Source organism: Pleurodeles waltl, chromosome 4_2 (assembly GCF_031143425.1).
Source record: "Pleurodeles waltl isolate 20211129_DDA chromosome 4_2, aPleWal1.hap1.20221129, whole genome shotgun sequence".
In the NCBI taxonomy this organism is placed as follows: Eukaryota; Metazoa; Chordata; class Amphibia; order Caudata; family Salamandridae; genus Pleurodeles; species Pleurodeles waltl.
This window is the reverse complement of record NC_090443.1, coordinates 836,721,853-836,743,931: the sequence shown is the minus strand read 5'-3', so window position 1 is coordinate 836,743,931 and position 22,079 is coordinate 836,721,853. Positions and strand designations below refer to the sequence as shown.

The following is a 22,079-nucleotide window of genomic DNA, read 5'->3' as shown; positions in this document are numbered from 1 at the left end:
TGTTTATGAAACTCGCTCCTGGCCAACTGTTTAACTTATTGCTATTATTTTTGGCCATGCGATTCAATGATTGTTAAGGCCGAACAGTGAATAGAACTTTACTCTATTTATATGTTGTACAGATAATTCATTAATGAGCAAGGAAATGTTGATTTTTCACTTTGCTCAAGAAACATATTTTTAGTGTTATCTAAATAAGCTTCATTACGCTAGTGGAACTTTACATGAATTTGAACTGATGAGGGATAAAGTTTTATTTTAGGAGAACTATATGGGTGTCTCAAATCTTTGAAAGGGGAACACAAAACTATCTCTGACATATGAAATGTCTTCTGCATCTCTTGCTGCCACCTATCCCTGACAAGATTTGCCTCTTCTTCAACCGGACCAAAAACAGCTTACACTGTTTTACAAAGGTGTAATCTCATCTTATTGATCTAAAGAGCACCAGACAGGCTTCTCCTTATGTCTTTTTCAGGTGATAGGCACAAGCTGCACTGGGAGAGGTTGAGTTTGGTAAGGGCATCCACAGAAACACGTACAGGACGTCTTGGACCGTCACTTGCTGTCCTCATACTCATGCTTTGAAGTCTGTCACCATCAGTGTTGAAGGAGGAAGAAACGTAAGAAATAAAAGAAATGCCATTTTTTCATTTGTCACAAAAAAAACGTATACCTCATTTGGTCCAACTAATCATTATTTGGATTTTAATATATATTAACGTTTTATGAGATAATCCGCTAACGTATATTGGTTATTTCTTGCTACATATCTTCTGGTATGACTAAAGAAACAAAAAGAGAATTTGAATTACATAAGCTTTTTAACCTCTTTAAATTGTTGAGTACCCCTCTGCTATCAAGGCAACAATCATGTTGAACTCTGGGACTCGTCATTGAGATGCAAGGTACAACAAAAACAAATAAAGAGTGTTTGGATGGAGTAATTGTCAGTGCCTTCAGCAGCGAGGAACTGCACAAATCTTGTATGGCAGTGGGGAAAGTGTGATTCCAAGTGTGAATTTGGAAACATTTAATTGGACATCCTTGGGTGCCTTGAAGCTGAACCTCTGGAGAAGGGAGGTGAAGTAGAGGAAGAGCTCCATTTTAGCCAATTGTTCCCCAAGACAGACACGGTTTCCTAAAAATGCAGACAAAATACAATTAAGTGAAAGATAAACATAGCTGCTGTGGACATGGTGTCTTTATTCAACTGTGTTTACATATTGTACAGAAAACCTGCTCCTATAATTACCACCTTCGTTGCTTGCCATACAGTGTGGTTTTATTTTTAATAATACAATTATTTACAGTATCATTACCTCTTACTGTTATGAAATGCATGCATTCATTAAATCTTTGTGAGCTGAAAAGCCATTACGGAAAAAATACCACTTTTGCAAATTGTGACAGCCCCAAAGGTATATGCCAGCGACTCATGTGACAATCACACTTACAAGTGTTTATGATTTCAGTAATCCCATCCAGTCTTGACCCTCATCACCATGAATTACGTTTTTGGACTGTTCAGGAGGAGGAAGCAGAGGCTGCACGGGAGCCGGAGAGGAGCCAGAGGCAGGTACTCTGGAAACATGTGTAATGTCATAATGTACATACTAAAGAAGGGTAAACTACGGTGAATAGCGTGTGCCCAGTAGGGCCAAAACGTCCAGGCCTAGGATGTAGCATTTGATAACATAATTTACCAAAGAATCTTTTACAATAACTTCGCATTCCCATAACATTTTATACAAGTTTAACATAGCAGAGTTTAACATAAAGCAGAATTTAGGCTAAAAGTATTTAGGCCCTGATTCTAACCCCGGCGGTCTTCGACCGCCGGGGCGAGGGTCGGCGGGAGCACCGCCGACAGGCCGGCGGTGCCCCGCAGGGCATTCTGACCGCGGCGCTTTGGCCGCGGTCAGAAAGGGTAAACCGGCGGTCTCCCGCCGGTTTACCGCTGCCCTCAGAATCCCCCATGGCGGCGCAGCTTGCTGCGCCGCCATGGGGGATTCTGACCCCCCCTACCGCCATCCTGTTCATGGCGGGAAAGCCGCCATGAACAGGATGGCGGTAGGGGGGGTCGCGGGGCCCCCGTAAGAGGGCCCCGCAAGGTATTTCAGTGTCTGCCTTGCAGACACTGAAATACGCGACGGGTGCTACTGCACCCGTCGCACCTTCCCACTCCGCCGGCTCGATTACGAGCCGGCATCCTCGTGGGAAGGGAGTTTTTCCCTGGGCTGGCGGGCGGTCTTTTGGAGACCGCCCGCCAGCCCAGGGAAAAACTCATAATACCCTCTGCGGTCTTCTGACCGCGGAGCGGTATTATGGGGGCGGAATTCTGGCGGGCGGCCTCCGCCGCCCGCCAGGATTAGAATCACCCCCTTAGTTCTAAAATCATTTTTCCAAAATAAACACATAGATGCTTTTGTGTTTGTATATATATATGTGTATATATATATATATATATATATATATATATATTCGAAACAATTGACAATTAAGTCAAAACACGGCACTCCAAGGATTCCAATCATCTAATATTTAATAAGTTCCACAGACCAAAACATCCATCACCCGACCGTCAGGTTAGTGAGCACATCCTTAGTTTCCCCTGTATATCATTTTCCATCCAGTGCAATTATGTTGCATTATGGGATATGTAGTTACATCAAATGAAAAACAATAAACATACTTTAAACCCAAACATAAATTAGTGTAACTAACAATACATTCTGAACTTGTTATCCGTTCCATAATAAATGTACCATGAATTATCCCATAGCAACAAACAATTATTTCTACAATCTCCAAATTGCTAACAACTTGAATACAATATGTATTAGCACTATGCCATACATCTGCTGCTAATATTCCTCTTAGGTACTCTTTCATATAATATATGGGGATTCAATTCTGGGTATAGTACCCTCGTACTATCTTTCTCTCAACATATATATAAATATGGAGTCTATACCATCTAGTTCTTCTGGAGAGCAACCATAATCCAAACTACATATTTTATAAATGGCAATATAATTCTTCATCCCCATTGATCCCAAATGGAGCCTTGGTTTTGAGTATAATAATACATTTAGATTCTATATGTCTCAATTGCAGTACTCTATCTCCTCCTGTTTCATGTTTTTTAATTCTGGCTAGTCCCAAAATATTTCATATGTAACCAATCTGCACCATTATGGCTTCTAAGATGTTTCGTCATGGCATAATTTGAATCCCCATTCTGTACCACCCTGATATGCTTTAATATCTGCTTTTGTAATGGACAAATGGTGCTCCCCACGTATCACATCCAGCAGAGGCACTCTATTACATACACCACAAATGTTGTATTGCATCTTATTCTGTCCAAAATGGGGATTTCTCTTCCTTGACCATCCATGATTTTATATTTATTACATCCAATCCGGCATGCTTTACATTTATTGCAGCATATGACATCTTTATTATGTGTTGTTAGCCAACTGGATGTTTGCAGGAGTTCGAAATTACTCTTTACCAATTGATGTTTCAGGGATGGAACCTTCCTGTAGGTTTCACTTGGTCGCGCTCCTACTCGTAATCCAATATCCAGGTCTCTCTTTATTATGTGACAGTGTTTATTTAAAACATTCAAAAATCTGATGATTTTCTTTATTATATGTTAGTATAAGTCTAATTGTTTCATCTTCTTTCTTACTCACATCATCACGTTTTGTTACAAGTGTCTGTGCACGTGTCATCCATCTCGCTCTCTTTTCACTTTGTTTTATATCACAAGCTTTGTATCCTCTCCTCATAAATCTCTGTTCTATATCTTTGAATTTAACATCCATATCCTTACTGTCCAAACAATTCCTTTTTATCCTAATGAATTCTCCATAGGGAATAATTTTCATCAACGATTTGGTATGAAAGCTGGACCCATGTAGCACACTACTGGTTGCTGTCAGTTTGCGATGTAATGTTGTTTGTACTTTCTCATTTTCTATATATACCATTACATCTAGAAAGTCAATAGAAGTTCTACTGATTTTATGTGTAATTTGCAAACCCACATTATTGGTTTTCAATTTTAGGAGAAACTCATTGCATTGTATTTCAGTACCATTTGAAATTAAAAATAAATCATCGAAGTACCGGAGCCAGATTGCTACCTTCTCCATATATTCCTCATTTTCCTCTCTCCAAGCTATATGTTTTTCCCACCAACCCATTGTAAGATTGGCATAGTTTGGAGAGAAGGAAACTCCCATAGCCGTCCCACAGATTTGTGAGTAGATCTCATGATTGAATAGAAACACATTATTCCTCAGGCATAGTTCAATCATTTCCAGTAGCATTTCAGAATGCTTCAATTCCTGGATACTCCTCTGTTGCAAATAATAACTCACTTCTTTTAGGCCCACTTCGTGTGAAATGGATATACAGGGAGTGCAGAATTATTAGGCAAATTAGTATTTTGACCACATCATCCTCTTTATGCATGTTGTCTTACTCCAAGCTGTATAGGCTCGAAAGCCTACTACCAATTAAGCATATTAGGTGATGTGCATCTCTGTAATGAGAAGGGGTGTGGTCTAATGACATCAACACCCTATATCAGGTGTGCATAATTATTAGGCAACTTCCTTTCCTTTGGCAAAATGGGTCAAAAGAAGGACTTGACAGGCTCAGAAAAGTCAAAAATAGTGAGATATCTTGCAGAGGGATGCAGCACTCTTAAAATTGCAAAGCTTCTGAAGCGTGATCATCGAACAATCAAGCGTTTCATTCAAAATAGTCAACAGGGTCGCAAGAAGCGTGTGGAAAAACCAAGGCGCAAAATAACTGCCCATGAACTGAGAAAAGTCAAGCGTGCAGCTGCCACGATGCCACTTGCCACCAGTTTGGCCATATTTCAGAGCTGCAACATCACTGGAGTGCCCAAAAGCACAAGGTGTGCAATACTCAGAGACATGGCCAAGGTAAGAAAGGCTGAAAGACGACCACCACTGAAGCAGACACACAAGCTGAAACGTCAAGACTGGGCCAAGAAATATCTCAAGACTGATTTTTCTAAGGTTTTATGGACTGATGAAATGAGAGTGAGTCTTGATGGGCCAGATGGATGGGCCCGTGGCTGGATTGGTAAAGGGCAGAGAGCTCCAGTCCGACTCAGACGCCAGCAAGGTGGAGGTGGAGTACTGGTTTGGGCTGGTATCATCAAAGATGAGCTTGTGGGGCCTTTTCGGGTTGAGGATGGAGTCAAGCTCAACTCCCAGTCCTACTGCCAGTTCCTGGAAGACACCTTCTTCAAGCAGTGGTACAGGAAGAAGTCTGCATCCTTCAAGAAAAACATGATTTTCATGCAGGACAATGCTCCATCACACGCGTCCAAGTACTCCACAGCGTGGCTGGCAAGAAAGGGTATAAAAGAAGGAAATCTAATGACATGGCCTCCTTGTTCACCTGATCTGAACCCCATTGAGAACCTGTGGTCCATCATCAAATGTGAGATTTACAAGGAGGGAAAACAGTACACCTCTCTGAACAGTGTCTGGGAGGCTGTGGTTGCTGCTGCACGCAATGTTGATGGTGAACAGATCAAAACACTGACAGAATCCATGGATGGCAGGCTTTTGAGTGTCCTTGCAAAGAAAGGTGGCTATATTGGTCACTGATTTGTTTTTGTTTTGTTTTTGAATGTCAGAAATGTATATTTGTGAATGTTGAGATGTTATATTGGTTTCACTGGTAATAATAAATAATTGAAATGGGTATATATTTTTTTTTGTTAAGTTGCCTAATAATTATGCACAGTAATAGTCACCTGCACACACAGATATCCCCCTAACATAGCTAAAACTAAAAACAAACTACAAACTACTTCCAAAAATATTCAGCTTTGATATTAATGAGTTTTTTGGGTTCATTGAGAACATGGTTGTTGTTCAATAATCAAATTAATCCTCAAAAATACTACTTGCCTAATAATTCTGCCCTCCCTGTATATAAGGAAACCATATCTATGGTCACCAATAGATACTCATTTTGCCATGCTACATCCTTGAACAATCTTAAAAAATCCCCAGTATATTTAATATATGAGGTCAGATTTTTTACCCTCGGGGCAAAGAAGTAATCCACGTATCTTGATATAGTCTCATATAATGATCCGCAGCTAGAAATGAATGATCTACCCGGAGGTTTGTTGAGGGTTTTGTGAACCTTTGGTAAAAAATTTAAAGTAGGTATAATAGGACACTCATTAGTTAGAAATTTCAATTCATCAATGCTAAGGAGGCCATCAGACTGCCATTTCCTTAATCTCTTATGTATATCCAAAGTGAGATCATTTATAGGGTTCATAGTTAACCTACAATAATGTGATTTCACCGCCAACTGTCTGGTGGACTCCTACAAATTTTCCTTCTTATTCAAGATGACAATATTTCCACCCTTGTTTGCTGGTTTGATTTCAATTGATTAGTTATTCATCAATCTCCTCAGAGCATCTTGTTCCCCGATACTCACATTTTCCTTTCAGGTCTTGTTATTCACATATTTTATTTTTTCCAAATCAGTTACAACCAAGTCATGAAATATGTCTATCTGATTACCTGGCACATATATATATATATATATGAAAAATGTTACTCATACAGTAGACCTCTGTTTGTGGCATGTAGTGCTGCAGATTCACATGCTTTGCATAAGTCCACCATCTAGTGTTGGGCTCGGAGAGTTACAAGTTGTTTTTCTTCGAAGAAGTTTTTTCGAGTCCTGAGATCAAGTGAATCCCCCTCTCGTTGATATTGCGCATGAACATAAAGTCCTTTGTTAGATTGTTTACCCGCAGGAGGGTGAAGTAAAGAGTGAAGAAATGTATATGTACATATATATATATATATATATATATATATATATATATATACATATATATATATATATATATATATATATATCCATAAGATGTCCATGCAGTGTATGTACATATTTACATAAAGTATCTACTGGGTGAGTAACATTTTCCGTTCAATGGCATCTGCAGCTGCAGATACACATGCTTTGCATAGACTGAAAAGCGTCACCTCCCAAAATAAGCGGTGGCTATCCTGTAGGAGTTGGAATAGTTTGAAATAGTGTTTTAAGCACTGCTTGACCAACATTTGCTTGTTGGCAGGATAACACATCCACCCAGTAGTGTTTAGTAAATGTGTGTGTTGTGGACTATGTGGCTGCTTTACATATCTCTGCGTTATACTTCCTAAGAATGCCATTGAAGCTCCTTTTTTTAGTAGAATGTGCTTTAGAAGATACTAATAGCTGTTTTTTAGCTTTAAGATAGTAAGTCTGAATACACTTGTGAGAAAACAGGGCTGATTGCATAGGCCCCCTAACTTTTTGCCCACATTTTTCACTTTTTGCTTGTGTTTTCCTGACTCTGATGGTGACCTGGGTACTGCTAACCAGCCCCAGGGACTGTGCTCTGTGTAAAATCAAACTCAAATTAGGCTAATTATAATTGGCTAAGTTAACCTACCTATAAGTCCCTAGTATATGGTAGGGCATGTAGGTTTAGGGACTGCAGCATAGGTGGTTCACTGCTGAGGTGCCCAGTGTCAAATTCGACTTTGGAATTAAAAGTAGTTCCAAAGTCTTAAACTACCTTATTTTTACATATAAGTCACCCCTAAGGTGTGCCCTATGTGCCCCTAGGAATGGGTGTCATGTAACTATAAGCAGGGACCTTATAAAAATAGTTTTATAAGCCCTGGTGAGGTAAAAACAGCCAAATTCGTTTTTCCCTCATTGTAGTAAATGGCCTTCATAGGCTAAAATGGGGAGGCTTTATTTTAATTTTTAAAGTCTCCTTAAAAGATGGATACCAAGAGTTTGGTATCAAATTAATTGTTGTAATAAATCCCACAACTTCCAGTTGTGGGATTTAATATAACTTGTTCAGGTTAAGAGTTTTAAACTTTACCTGAAAAGTTGCCAATTTCAGCCCTGCATTGTTTTTGCTGCTGTGCTCTGATTGGCCAGCCTCTAGCAGCCTGGCCAGGCTGCTTTGATGAGGTGTCAAGTGGCCTGGCTTCACACAAAGGAATGTGCCTGTGGGAGGAATCTCCCCTCAGCAGATGGTGAGGCAGGAAGGGGGAGGGCTGCCAAACTGTTCTTCAAAGGCAGAGAAGGACATTTGGAGCAACCAGCAACACCCCCACATCCTGAAACCCCTGACAACTAGCTGCCCCCTTGATTAGATTAGGAGAGGGCAGGAGAGAGGTGTGTTTATGATATATAGCCACAAGAGTGGGTGGGCTCAGCCAGATTGTAACCTCCAAAAATCAGATTCAGCCATGATGGATTTTTGGAGAATGTTGCCTCCTGGGATTGATTTCTGTCACACTTCCCAGGAAGTGGTCATCACAGGGACCCTGCACCTGATGGGAGAACCAGGACCCCCCTGCTTTTCACCCAGGATCAAGGATAAAACTGGCAGACCTGCACCCACACCTCAGTTCCCTACTACATCCAACAAGGAAGAACTACAGAAGAAGAAGGACTGCCCTGCTGGACCCCTGGCCTGCACCTGGAACCTGCACTCAGAAGGACTGCACCAGCTGCACACTTGGGCTTCACCACAAGAAGGACTTTGCCTGGCTTCAACTGGTTCAAGGAGGGACTCCCTGTTTGCTACAGGTGAAAAATTGGTAACCAGAGTCCCCTGCACCAACTCCTGAAGAAACTGACCAGCTGACCACTGTCCAGTGGCCAAAAAGGAGTTTGCGCCGTGTGCATTCTGGGAGTTGTAGTCCACACCCCCCAAGGACCATCTCAGAACTTCTGGACCCTTGGGGTGAGCTGTGGACCTCAAAAGAACCTTAAAAGGACATCTGGGAGAAGCCCCAGAAGTTTGGAGAAGTTTGGAGAACTTTTGAAAAAAAACTCCATAGAGGGACCGACCCGCCGCGGCAACTCTAGCCGGCTTGCCTCAACCGTGACCCGGCCTGATTTGCTGGTTTGTCCCGGTAAAGAAAATCTCAGAAAAAGAGACTAAGTCCGAAGGTAAAAAGTTGACTGGGACCTCCCAGCCAGCGTATCCGAGGAGGGCTCCAAGGACATCGGATCAAGATCAGGTTTACCCCGGTCAAAGGATTTTCACCTCGAAAAAACAGCTAAGTCCGAAGGTAAAAATCTCCACAGAGGATTCCCGCGACGCGTATCCGGAGAAGGGCTCCAGGAGGTCGGATTGGACTGGCAGGTTCGTCCCGCTGAAGAAAATTTTCAAAAAAGAGACTTAGGGGGGCATTACAACTCTGGTAGTACAGAACCGCCGGGGCTGAAATGACGGAAGCACCGCCAACAGGCTGGCGGTGCTCCCCTGGTCTTTACGACCGCGGTGGAAGTGCCGCGGTCGCACCGCCGGGGCTGGCGGTTTCCCGCCACAATGGCCTCGGCGGTAGTAATCTGCCAGGGCAGCGCTGCCCAGGGGATTACGAGTCCCCCTACCGCCAGCCTTTTCCTGTCGGTTTCAACCACCAGGATAAAGGCTGGCGATACGGGGAGTCGAGGGCCCCTGGGGGCCCCATGCGGCTTTTCACTGCTTTGCAGACAGTGCAAAGCGCGACGGGTGCAACCGCACCCGTCGCACAGCCGCAACACCGCCGGCTCCATTTGGAGCCGGCTCCCATGTTGCAGCCCACATCCCCGCTGGGCCGGCGGGGATGTCATAATGGGCACTGTGGGAGTGCGGCTGCATTGGCGGCCGCGTGGCCTGTTACAACTTGGCGGGTGACGGTTGCCGCACGCCAATGTTGTAATGACCCCCTAAGTGTGAAGGTAAACCTTTAACTGAGGCCTCCCGCGGCCTGTAGCCGAGCAGGGCTCCATCGTGGTCGGCCTGAAACTTTGACTTTGCCTAGGTCGAGGTGCAACCAGATGACCTGATTGGCGCTTTTTGTTTCTAGGCGCTAAAAAAAGAATTAATTCTTTAAAAACTCATATCTCCGGTTCCCCTTATCCGATTTTATTCGTTTTGGTGTCATTTTAAAGATAAAAATATAATCTATTTTTATGAATTGGTTTTGGATTTTTAAACTGTTTCCTGTGTTTTATTTAATTACTGTTTTGTGATAATGTTTTGTGATATTTGAATGCTTTACACTCTGTCTTCTAAGTTAAGCCTTGACCTCGTTGCCAAGGTACCAAGGGTTGAGTTGGGTTTAATTTACTGAGACCTAACTGGACCTAAGTGGATGTTAGTGGCCTATTGCTAAGTGTAGGTACCTACCTGTCCTTACCAGTAACCCATTTTCCAACAACACTTTACTATCCATCTGGCTAATCCTTGTTTTGAAATAGGATTACTCTTATGAGGTGTTGAAAAGCCACAGTTGTTTAGATTTTCTGAACTCTTTTGTTCCATATTACATGAGAGCTCTTTTAACATCAAGAGTGTGAAGAGCTCTTTCAGCAACTGAATCTGGCCATAGAAAGAAGACTGGCAATTCCACTGCTTGACTGATGTGAAATGGTGAAACTACTTTATGTAAGAATTTTGGGTTTGTCCTAAGTACTACTTTATTTATGTGAATTTGGAAGAAAGGTTCTTCTAAAGTTAATCCCTGAATTTCACTAACTCTTCTTAAGGAAGTAACAGCTACGAGGAAAGCAACCTTCCATGAGAGAAATTGAACACTGCAAGAATGCATGGGTTTAAATGGTAGACCCATAAGCCTTGTGAGCACGATGTTAATATTCAAGGCAGGAGCTGGTGAAGGTGTGGGTGGAATAATTATTTTAAGGCCTTCCATAAAAGCTTTTTTGACAGGGATCCTAAACAGAGAAGTATGGCGTCTGTTTGGAGGTAAGCAGTTATTGCTGTTAAATGAATTTTAATAGATGAGTATGCAAGATTTGCTTTTTGTAAGTGAAGCAAATAACAGACAATATTTTGTACTGATGATTTAAGTGGATCAATGTTTTTGGGTTGACAGCAATATACATAGCGTTTCCATTTAGCTGCATAGCACTGTTTGGTTGTAGGTTTGCATGCTTCTTTTAGAATGTCCATACATTCTGTTGGAAGCTGTCGATATCCAAACTCTATGACCTCAGGAGCCAAATCACCAAGTTGAGCATACTGGGATTGGGATGCATGATTTGACCTTTGTTTTGAGTCAATAGGTCCGGTCTGTTTGGAAGCTTTTGATGTGGAACTACAAACAGTTTTGTGTACCAGTGTTGACGTGCCCACGTGGGAGCTATGAGTATCATAGTGAGGGAGGTGTGACAGATCTTGTTGATCAGAAATGGAAGTAGTAGGAGAGGGGGTAAAACGTAAGCAAATATCCCTGACCAATTGATTTATAGAGCATTGCCCTTAGATCGAGGGTGTGGGTACCTGGATGTGAGCATTTTGCGTTTTCGCTTGTTGCAAAGAGGTTCAAGTCTGGGGTTCCCCACATGTGGAAGTATTGTTCAATCACTTGTGGGTGAATCTCCCATTCGTGTATTTGTTGCTGGTCCTGCTTAAGGGGTCCGTAGTTGAATGTGATGGTGAATTGCCCATTTCCAAATTGTCTGTGCTAGAAGGGACAATTGAGATGAGTGTGCTCCCCCTGTTTTTGTAGATAATACATTGTGGTCATGTTATCTGTCTTTATCAACACTGTTTTGTGCATGACCTGTGGTTGGAAAGCTTTGAGTGCTAGAAACACTGCTAGCAATTCCAAATGTTTTATGTGATAAGTTTGTTGAATGAAGTCCCATTCCCCTTGTATGGTAAGGTTGTTGAGATGGCCTCCTAAACTATCATTGATGCATCAGCTGTGATTATGGTCTGTGGCGCAGGGTCCTGAAATGGCCACCCTATTGATACGTTAGTATGATTCCACCATTATAGAGAGTTGTAAGTTTGGCGGTCCAACAACACTAGATCGTGAAGTTGACATTGTGCCTGAGACCACTGTGTGAGAAACACTGTTGTAGGGGTCTCATGTTTAGACATGCATTGGGTACTACTGCTATGCACAATGACATAATTCCCAAACATTTATTGATAAATCTTACTGCGTAAGTGTGATTGTATTATAGTTGAGATATGAAATTGTGGAAAGCTTGAATTCTCAGTGGGTTTGGGTACGCTAATGCTGATTGAGTATTCAGAATTGCCCCCAAATACGGTTCTACTTGGGTTAGTTGCACATGGGATTTCTGGTAATTGATTGTGAACCCTAGATAGTATAGGGTATCCACTGTGTACTGTGTGTGCTGTTGACAGGTTTGAATGGTGCTGAACTTTTATAAGCTAGTCATCCAGATAAGGAAAGATATGTATATGTTGCCTTCTGAGGTATGCTGCAACCACTGAGAGGAACTTGGTGAATACCCTTAGTGCTGTTGTTACTCCAAAGGGTAGTACATTGAACTGGTAGTACTTGCCTGCTATCACAAATCTTAGAAATTTGCGATACGCTGGATGTAGGGGAATGTGGAAGTAAGCATCTTTTAGATCTAATGCTGTCATGTAGTCTTGTTTTTGTAGCAGGAGAATGACTTCTTGAAGAGTGACCATGTGGAAATGATCTGACAGGATGTACCGATTGAGGGGTCTGAGATCCAGGATTGGTTTGAGAGTACCTTCCTTTTTTTGGTATGAGGAAGTATAGAGAATATACTCCTGTCCCTTGTTGGGATATAGGTATCATCTCTATTGCACCCTTGAGTAGAAGTGATTGTACTTCCTGTTATAATACATAAATGTAGGTGCTCCAGATAAAACCTGTACGAGCGAGGGAGAATTTTTGGTGGAGTAGAAATGAGTTCTAGGCAATAACCATTGTGGATAATTGACAGCACCCACTGATCTGTTGTAATGTTGTGCAATTGTTGGTAGATATTTGCCAGTCTTCCTCCCACAGGAGATGTATACTGTGTAGGGATGTGCAGAAAGTCACTGTTAGGTTGAGGTGGAGGAACCTCTTGTGGTGGGGGATTTACCCCTACCTCTAAAGTTATTTCATTTGTAAGAGCCTCTGAAACAGCCTCTATTGTAAACTTGTTGTACTTGTTTCTGTTGGGATGTGGACGGCTCTGAGGTTGATGGTTTAAAACCACCTCTGAACGGGGACCTACGAACAATTACCCAAGTAGGGGTAGTATAAAGAGCACCCATAGCCTTAACTGCATCAGAGTCTTTCTTTAGTTTCACTATGGTGTTATCTACTTCTGGGCCAAATAGTGTTGCTTATCAAAAGGCATATTGAGACTGCCTGTTGTATTTCAGGTTCGAACCCTGAAGTTCTTAACCATGCATGCCTTCTGATAATCACACTGGTGTTGATACCCCTTGCAGCTGTGTCTGCTGCATCTAAGGCAGATCTAATTTTGGTTATTAGAGATAGCCTGGCCCTTAGCAACTACCTGCTGTGCCCTTTTCTGGTGTTCTGGTGGAAGGTATTGTAAGAACTCCTCCATTTCATCCCAATGAGCTCTATTGTATCTGGCTAACAGAGCTTGAGAATTTGCAATCCTCCAGTGATTAGCAGCTTGGGTGCTACTCTTTTCCCTGCTTCATCAAACTTATGACCCACCTTGTCTGGGGGAGGAGCATCCCCTGTGGATTGGCTATTTGCCCTTTTACTTGCTGCCCTAACTATAGAGTCAGCTGGCAATTGTTCTGGAATGAAAAGTGGATCTGAAGGTTTGTACTTTTTGTCTACCCTTGGTGTGATAACTCTAGCCTTCACAGGCTCCTATGAAAAAGTGGTCTGCATGTTTAAGCATGCCTGGGAGCATGGGTAGACATTGATACTCCTTGTGAGTGGATGTTAATGTGTTGAATAAAAAATCATCCTCAATGGGATCTGTATGCAACTGCACGTTGTGATATACAGCTACCCTAGCTATGACCTGATTGAAGGCTGTGGTATCTTCAGGTGGAGATGGCCCAGCCGGGTATCAATCAAGATCACTGGAAGGTATGGGATCTGAATCATATAAATCCCATGGGTCTATGTTGTAATGAGTAACACCTAAATCATCCTCATGTGTAGAGCTAGGGGATTGTGGAGAAAATTGTGTAGGTGAAGGTGGTGGTGGAATATCTGGTGGTGGAAAAACAGTAAGTAAGGAAGAATGTGGTGGTGAAGGTTGTTGTAGTGCCTTCGGTTTCTTCTTATGCTTAAATATTTTAGCAGGTGGAGGTCCAGCTTCTAGAGCCTCTTGGAAAGATAACTTTCTCTTTGTTATAGGAGAAGAAGTTTGTTTGTGTATCTGGATTTTGTGCTGTTTAGGATCCATTACTTCTAATATGGGCCTTATTTCTGAAGACTGCTCTATATTTGGAGCATATTTTCCACCCACAGGTTTCAGCTCCAAAAGTCTGGAGTCCGAATGTTTTAGTCGGGCCGAAAATGTCGACTCCGAAATCAATGGTAGTTTTTTCGGCTCTGAGGTGGAAAGCTCTCCATTTCGACTCGATCCCGAAACAGGTAGGGCACGCTGTTCAGTCGGCGGTGAATGTCCTTTGGTCTTAATTTTCAAGGCCGAACCTGAGGGTTGGTCATCGGCATGTGTCTTTCGGGTCCTATCGTGGCCGCAAGCAGTGGTGAACCCAAGAACAGTGCTGAAGCCTTTTTGGTTGTATTTGGGTGATGGGAAGCAGCTGATGTACTCACGTACTGCACGGCTGGAAGTGATTTTCTGTCCCCATTCGAAACGCGTTCTGAAGCAGAGTCTGAGATGGAAACTGCAGCTTGAGCATGTTCTTCTCTGAAAATATCAGCCGTTTGTTCCAACAACTTTGATGCCATCTTCAACCTACGTGCTCTTCGATCCCTAAGAGTTTTCTTCAAGCGGAAGGATCGACACGCTTCACAGCTTTCTTCCCTGTGATCCGGAGAAAGACACACCGAGTGTAGATCGGTGTTTGGGAACTTGGTGTGACACAGAGGGCAAAAACGAAATGGGGTCCGTTACATCAGACTGATATTGTTCGACAACCATCAGTTGAAGTAGGCCCAAGAAGGGCGCAGTCGCCCAAAAGGGCGTTTAATCGACCCAGACAATTACAATCGGATCGAATATAAGTGAAAAAACGCGATCGAAAACTATACAGATGTTTATAGAGAGAAGAGAGAAGATCAGATACTACCGAACCGAGATCTACAGGAGCGAGAGGAATCACATCCGAACCCGACGGGGGAAAGAAAACAATCTAACAAAGGGCTCGATGCCCATGCGCACCATCACTGAGTGGAGGAGCCACTCGATCTCATGTCTTGAAAAGGCTTCTTCGAAGAAAAAAAAACTTGTGACACCCCGAGCCCAACAATAGATGGCGGACTTACGCAAAGCATGTGTATCTGCAGCTACACATGCCACCGAACACACACGCATATATATATATATATATATATATATATATATATATATATATATATATATATATATATATATATGTATATATGGAAAATGTCACTTACCCAGTGTACATCTGTTCGTGGCATTAGTCGCTGCAGATTCACATGCTGTGCACAGTCCGCCATCTGGTGTTGGGCTCGGAGTGTTACAAGTTGTTTTTCTTCGAAGAAGTCTTTTCGAGTCACAAGACGAGGGACTCCTCCCATTTCGACTCCATTGCGCATGGGCGTCGACTCCATCTTAGATTGTTTTCTCCGCAATGGGTGAGGTAGGAGTTGTGTATGCTAGTAATAGTGCCCATGCAATGGAGTGAATACGTATGTACATAATAAAGTTTAAAGTAATATATTTACAAATGTACAAATGTTCAAGATCTACTTCTAAACGGCTACAGGCTCCCGGGGAGGCGGGTGGGCGCATGTGAATCTGCAGCAACTAATACCACGAACAGATGTACACTGGGTAAGTGACATTTTCCGTTCAATGGCATGTGTAGCTGCAGATACACATGCTGTGCATAGACTAGTATGCAGTTATCTCCCCAAAAGCGGTGGGTCAGCCTGTAGGAGTTGAAGTAGTTTGAAATAATGTTCTTAGTACAGCTTGACCTACTGTGGCTTGTTGTGCAGTTAACACATCTACACAGTAGTGCTTGGTAAATGTATGAGGCGTAGACCATGTTGCTGCCTTACATATTTCGTTCATTGGAATATTTCCTAGAAAGGCCATGGTAGCACCTTTCTTTCTGGTTGAGTGTGCCTTTGGTGTAATAGGCAGCTCTCTCTTTGCTTTAATATAGCAGGTTTGAATGCATTTAACTATCCATCTAGCAATGCCTTGTTTTGAAATTGGGTTTCCTGTATGAGGTTTTTGAAAGGCAATAAATAGTTGTTTTGTTTTTCGAATTAGTTTTGTTCTGTCAATGTAGTACATTAGTGCTCTTTTGATGTCTAATGTATGTAGTGCTCTTTCAGCTACAGAATCTGGCTGTGGGAAGAACACTGGTAATTCTACCGTTTGATTCAAGTGGAACGGTGAGATTACCTTTGGTAAAAATGTTGGATTTGTTCGTAGGACTATTTTATTTTTCTGTATTTGAATAAATGGTTCTTGTATGGTAAAAGCTTGAATTTCACTCACTCTTCTTAGAGACGTGATGGTAATTAAAAATGCAACTTTCCACGTTAAGTATTGCATTTCACAAGAATGCATGGGTTCAAATGGTGGACCCATGAGTCGTGTCAAGACAATGTTGAGGTTCCATGAAGGAACAGGTGGTGTTCTAGGTGGTATAATTCTCTTTAGGCCTTCCATAAATGCTTTTATGACTGGTATTCTAAATAATGAAGTTGAATGAGTAATTTGCAGGTAAGCTGATATTGCGGTAAGATGTATCTTTATGGAAGAGAAAGCTAGATTTGACTTTTGTAAATGTAGTAAATATCGTACTATATCTTTTGGAGATGCATGTAATGGCTGAATTTGATTATTATGGCAGTAATAAAAAATCTTTTCCACTTATTTGCATAGCAGTGTCTAGTGGTAGGTTTCCTAGCTTGTCTTATGACCTCCATACATTCTTGTGTGAGGTCTAAGTGTCCGAATTCTAGGATTTCAGGAGCCAAATTGCTAGATTCAGCGATGCTGGATTTGGATGTCTGATCTGTTGTTTGTGTTGTGTTAACAGATCTGGTCTGTTGGGTAGTTTGACATGAGGTACTACTGAAAGGTCTAGTAGTGTTGTGTACCAAGGTTGCCTCGCCCATGTTGGTGCTATTAGTATGAGTTTGAGTTTGTTTTGACTCAACCTGTTTACTAGATATGGAAGGAGCGGGAGAGGGGGAAAAGCGTACGCAAATATCCCTGACCAGTTCATCCATAGAGCATTGCCTTGGGATTGATCCTGTGGGTACCTGAATGCGAAGTTTTGGCATTTTGAGTTGTCCTTTGTTGCAAATAGATCTATTTGAGGTGTTCCCCAAATGTGAAAGTAAGTGTTTAGTATTTGGGGGTGAATCTCCCATTCATGGATTTGTTGGTGATCCCGAGATAGATTGTCTGCTAACTGGTTCTGAATCCCTGGAATAAATTGTGCTATTAGGCAAATGTGGTTGTGAATCGCCCAATGCCATATTTTTTTTGTCAGGAGACACAACAGTGTCGAGTGCGTCCCTCCCTGTTTGTTTAAGTAATACATTGTTGTCATGTTGTCTGTTTTGACAAGAATGTATTTGTGGGTTATTATGGGCTGAAATGCTTTCAGCGCTAGGAATACCGCTAACAGTTCCAAGTGATTTATGTGAAACTGTCTTTGATGTATGTCCCATTGTCCTTGGATGCTGTGTTGATTGAGGTGTGCTCCCCACCCTGTCATGGAAGCATCTGTCGTTATAACGTATTGTGGCACTGGGTCTTGGAAAGGCCGCCCTTGGTTTAAATTTATACTGTTCCACCATAGAAGCGAGATGTATGTTTGGCGGTCTATCAACACCAGATCTAGAAGCTGACCCTGTGCTTGTGACCATTGTGATGCTAGGCACTGTTGTAAGGGCCGCATGTGCAACCTTGCGTTTGGGACAATGGCTATGCATGAAGACATCATGCCTAGCAGTTTCATTACCATTTTGACTTGTATCCTTTGTTTTGGATACATGGCCTGTATTACATTGTGAAATGTTTGAACTCTTTGTGGACTTGGAGTGGCAATCCCTTTTGCTGTGTTGATTGTCGCTCCTAAGTATTGCTGTGTTTGACACGGCATAAGGTGTGACTTTGCGTAGTTGATTGAGAAGCCTAGTTTGTGGAGGATTTGTATGACATATTTTGTGTGCTGTGAACACTGTCTTAGCGCCTTGGTTTTGATTAACCAGTCGTCTAAGTACGGGAATACATGTATTTGCTGCCTTCTGATATGTGCAGCTACTACTGCCAGGCATTTTGTAAAAACTCTTGGTGCAGTTGTTATTCCGAATGGCAACACTTTGAATTGGTAATGTATTCCTTGGAATACGAACCTTAGGTATTTTCTGTGTGAAGGATGTATTGGTATATGGAAGTACGCATCCTTTAGGTCTAGTGTTGTCATGTAGTCTTGTCGTTTGAGCAGTGGGATTACGTCTTGTAATGTAACCATGTGAAAGTGGTCTAATTTGATGTAGGTATTTAATGTTCTGAGATCTAGTATTGGTCTCAGACTCTTGTCTTTTTTGGGTATTAGAAAGTACAGTGAGTAAACTCCTGTGTTTATCTGTAGTTTTTGTACTAATTCTATTGCTTCTTTTTGTAGCAATGCTTGAACTTCTAGTCCTAGAAGGTCTATATGTTGTTTTGACATACTGTGTGTTTTCGGTGGGACGTTTGGAGGGAATTGGAGAAATTCTATGCAATAACCATGCTGGATAATTGCTAAGACCCAAGTGTCTGTTGTTATTTCCTCCCAATGTTGGTAAAATTGGCTTAGTCTCCCCCCCACAGGTGTTATGTGATGGGGTTGTGTGACTTGTAAGTCACTGCTTATTTTGAGGAGTTTTGGGACTTTGGAACTTTCCCCTATTTTTCTGGAATTGTCCCCCTCTATATTGCCCCCGAAAACCTCCCCGCTGATATTGGCTCTGGTAAGTGGGCCTTGCTTGTGATGTTGTGGTTTCTGTCGGTTGACCTCGAAACCCTCCCCTAAAAGGTGTTTTGCGAAAAGTGCCTCTGCTCTGCGGGGAGTAGAGTGCGCCCATGGCTTTGGCTGTATCAGTGTCTTTCTTGAGTTTTTCAATAGCAGTGTTGACTTCCGGCCCAAACAACTGCTGTTCATTAAATGGCATATTTAGCACGGCTTGTTGAATTTCCGGCTTGAACCCTGAAGTACGCAGCCAAGCGTGCCTTCTTATTGTTATTGCAGTGTTTACTGTCCTTGCAGCCGTATCTGCTGTATCCATTGAAGGCCGTATCTGATTATTTGAGATACTTTGTCCTTCTTCCACCACTTGTTGCGCCCTTTTCTGGAACTCTTTGGGTAAGTGTTCTTTGAAATGCTGCATTTCATCCCAATGAGCTCTATCATAACGTGCCAAAAGTGCCTGTGAATTGGCAATGCGCCATTGGTTTGCTGCTTGTGCTGCAACCCTTTTGCCTGCAGCATCAAATTTGCGACTCTCCTTGTCTGGAGGTGGTGCGTCCCCTGAGATATGAGAGTTCGCTCTCTTACGAGCTGCCCCGACAACTACTGAATCTGGTGTTAATTGCGTTGTAATATAAACTGGATCTGTTGGCGGTGGCTTGTACTTCTTTTCCACCCTTGGAGTTATGGCTCTGCCTTTAACTGGCTCTTGAAAGATTTGTTTTGAATGTTTTAGCATTCCTGGGAGCATAGGTAGGCTTTGGTATTGGCTATGGGTGGAGAATAGGGTGTTAAACAAAAAGTCATCCTCAATTGGTTCGGAATGCCAGGTGACGTTGTGAAAAGCAGCTGCCCTTGCGACCACCTGTGTGTAAGATGTACTGTCCTCAGGTGGTGACGGCCTTGCAGGGTACGAGTCTGGGCTGTTGTCCGATACTGGAGCATCGTAAAGGTCCCATGCATCGGGATCATCCTGACTCATTGTAGTATGAGCTGGGGAGTGCATCAGTGGTGGAGTTGTTATTGGTGATGCGTGCATTGATGGTGGTGGAGACGGTGGTGGAGTTGTCTTCCTTGCCACCTTTGCCTGTGGCTGCTTGTCTTTTTGTTGAAAGGCAAGTTTTCTTTTTATTTTAATTGGGGGAAGAGTGGTTATTTTCCCTGTGTCCTCATGAATGTGAAGCCTTCTCTGTGTATAGTCTGGCTCTACAACTTCAAGTTCCTCTCTGAATTTATGCTTTTGCATTTGGGAGGTTAATCCTTGTTCCTCTGTGTAGGAACCTGTTTTCGGCTCCGAGGCTGGATGTTTCGGAACCGAAATTTTTTCGGACGTCTCTTTAGGCTCCGAAGAAACCTTTTTTATTTTCGGCGTGGTGTCTCGGGCCGAACTTCTTTGGTGCCGCTGTCTCGGTGCTGAATCTTCTCGGAGCCGCTGTCTCAGCTCCGAGGTTGCTGTGTGGCGGTATCTTGACCGGAGTCGGATGACTTCGACACCAGCCTGCCCTTTTTCGGTGCCTTGGATCGGTCACCTAATTTTCGTGTTAAGCCATGGCCTTTTTGGCGGTGGCGTCCCCTGGGCTTTTGTTGACTTCTTGTGAGTCTTGAGTTTCGACGTCTTACTCACGGTTTTCGGCGTTTCTTCGGCGTCGAGCTCTTCAGAGTCCGACTCATGGTTGGAGAAAGCTTCTTCTTCTTCCTCGAAACGCTCTTGTCCTGTCGGCGTGGACGCCATCTGCAGTCTTCTGGCTCTTCGGTCTCTTAATGTCTTCCTCGACCGAAACGCTCGACAGGCTTCACAAGTATCCTCCTTGTGCTCGGGAGACAAGCACAAGTTACAGACCAGATGCTGATCCGTATACGGATACTTGTTATGGCATTTTGGGCAGAAGCGGAATGGGGTCCGTTCCATCAGCCTTGAAGTCGCACGTGGCCGGGCCGACCAGGCCCTGACGGGGGATCGAAAAAACCCCAAAGGGCCACCGGAGCTCTTCAAAATTCGGTGTCGATTTGTTCTAACTAACCTGATACCGAACGCAAACAATACCGACGTTTTTTTCAGAGATTCTAACTAACTTTCCGACCTGAAACACGGAGCGAAAAAGAACACGTCCGAACCCGATGGCGGAAAAAAAACAATCTAAGATGGAGTCGACGCCCATGCGCAATGGAGTCGAAATGGGAGGAGTCCCTCGGTCTTGTGACTCGAAAAGACTTCTTCGAAGAAAAACAACTTGTAACACTCCGAGCCCAACACCAGATGGCGGACTGTGCACAGCATGTGTATCTGCAGCTACACATGCCATCGAACATATATATATATAGGTCCTAACCATAACTATCTACTGGCGACCGCTGGTAAGTAATATACATAGGGGCATATTTAAGAGCCCCTAGCGCCTCCTTGCGCCACATTAGCATAATTGTTTCTGACACTAATGTGGCCCAACAAGGCCAAAATCCCCGCACCATATTGACAAAGTGGAGCAATGCTTGTATTGCGCCACTTTGTAATCCTTTGCACCACATTATGCCTGCGCCTGGAATAATGTATGCAACATGGGCTTTACCCATTAGGAGGGCCCGAAAAAATGGCGCAAGGAAACCTAACAGATTGCGTCAATTGTTTTGGAACTTTTTATGCCTGCTCAGAACAGGCATTAAAAGGGGGTACATCTTTGTTTACAATGGGTCCCTATGTACTCTGCAAGAGTAGTGCGAACATTTCTGGCCACTGAAATTAACCAGTTATATGTAATCGACCTAAATATAACTTGCACCACCATGGATTTCAGATATCATCAGTGATGTAATGTGAGATGTCATTAGCAGTGCCTGAAAGCTGTGTGTTGTACTTATGCTGTTTACATGTAACTGGTGAGATTCAGTGTTTTGTTTTAAAACCTTCATATTTTATTAGAAGACATCTATAAGTCCAATTTTGCAGTAAATTTCAAAGTTAAAATCTTTCTACCTTACGTAAGTATACCTTAACTTTAACCTTTGTTTCTTTCAGTGAATTTCTATGCCTTTTTAAATGTAGAGTAGTATCTTATTATGA

General features: G+C 42.7%; 1 protein-coding gene across 2 annotated transcripts in view; it reads right to left on the bottom strand.

Annotated features, from left to right (window-relative positions):
- Window positions 1–680: 680 nt before the first annotated feature.
- Window positions 681–22,079, bottom strand: part of LOC138293368 (cytochrome P450 2J2-like) — a 271,463-nt gene continuing 250,064 nt past the window's right edge. For both annotated transcript variants that reach the window (XM_069232563.1, XM_069232564.1), the window contains one exon: window positions 681–1,141. In XM_069232563.1, the coding sequence (XP_069088664.1) occupies window positions 960–1,141 (182 nt within the window). In that variant the 3' untranslated portion in view covers window positions 681–959. The remainder of the gene's footprint in view (window positions 1,142–22,079) is intronic.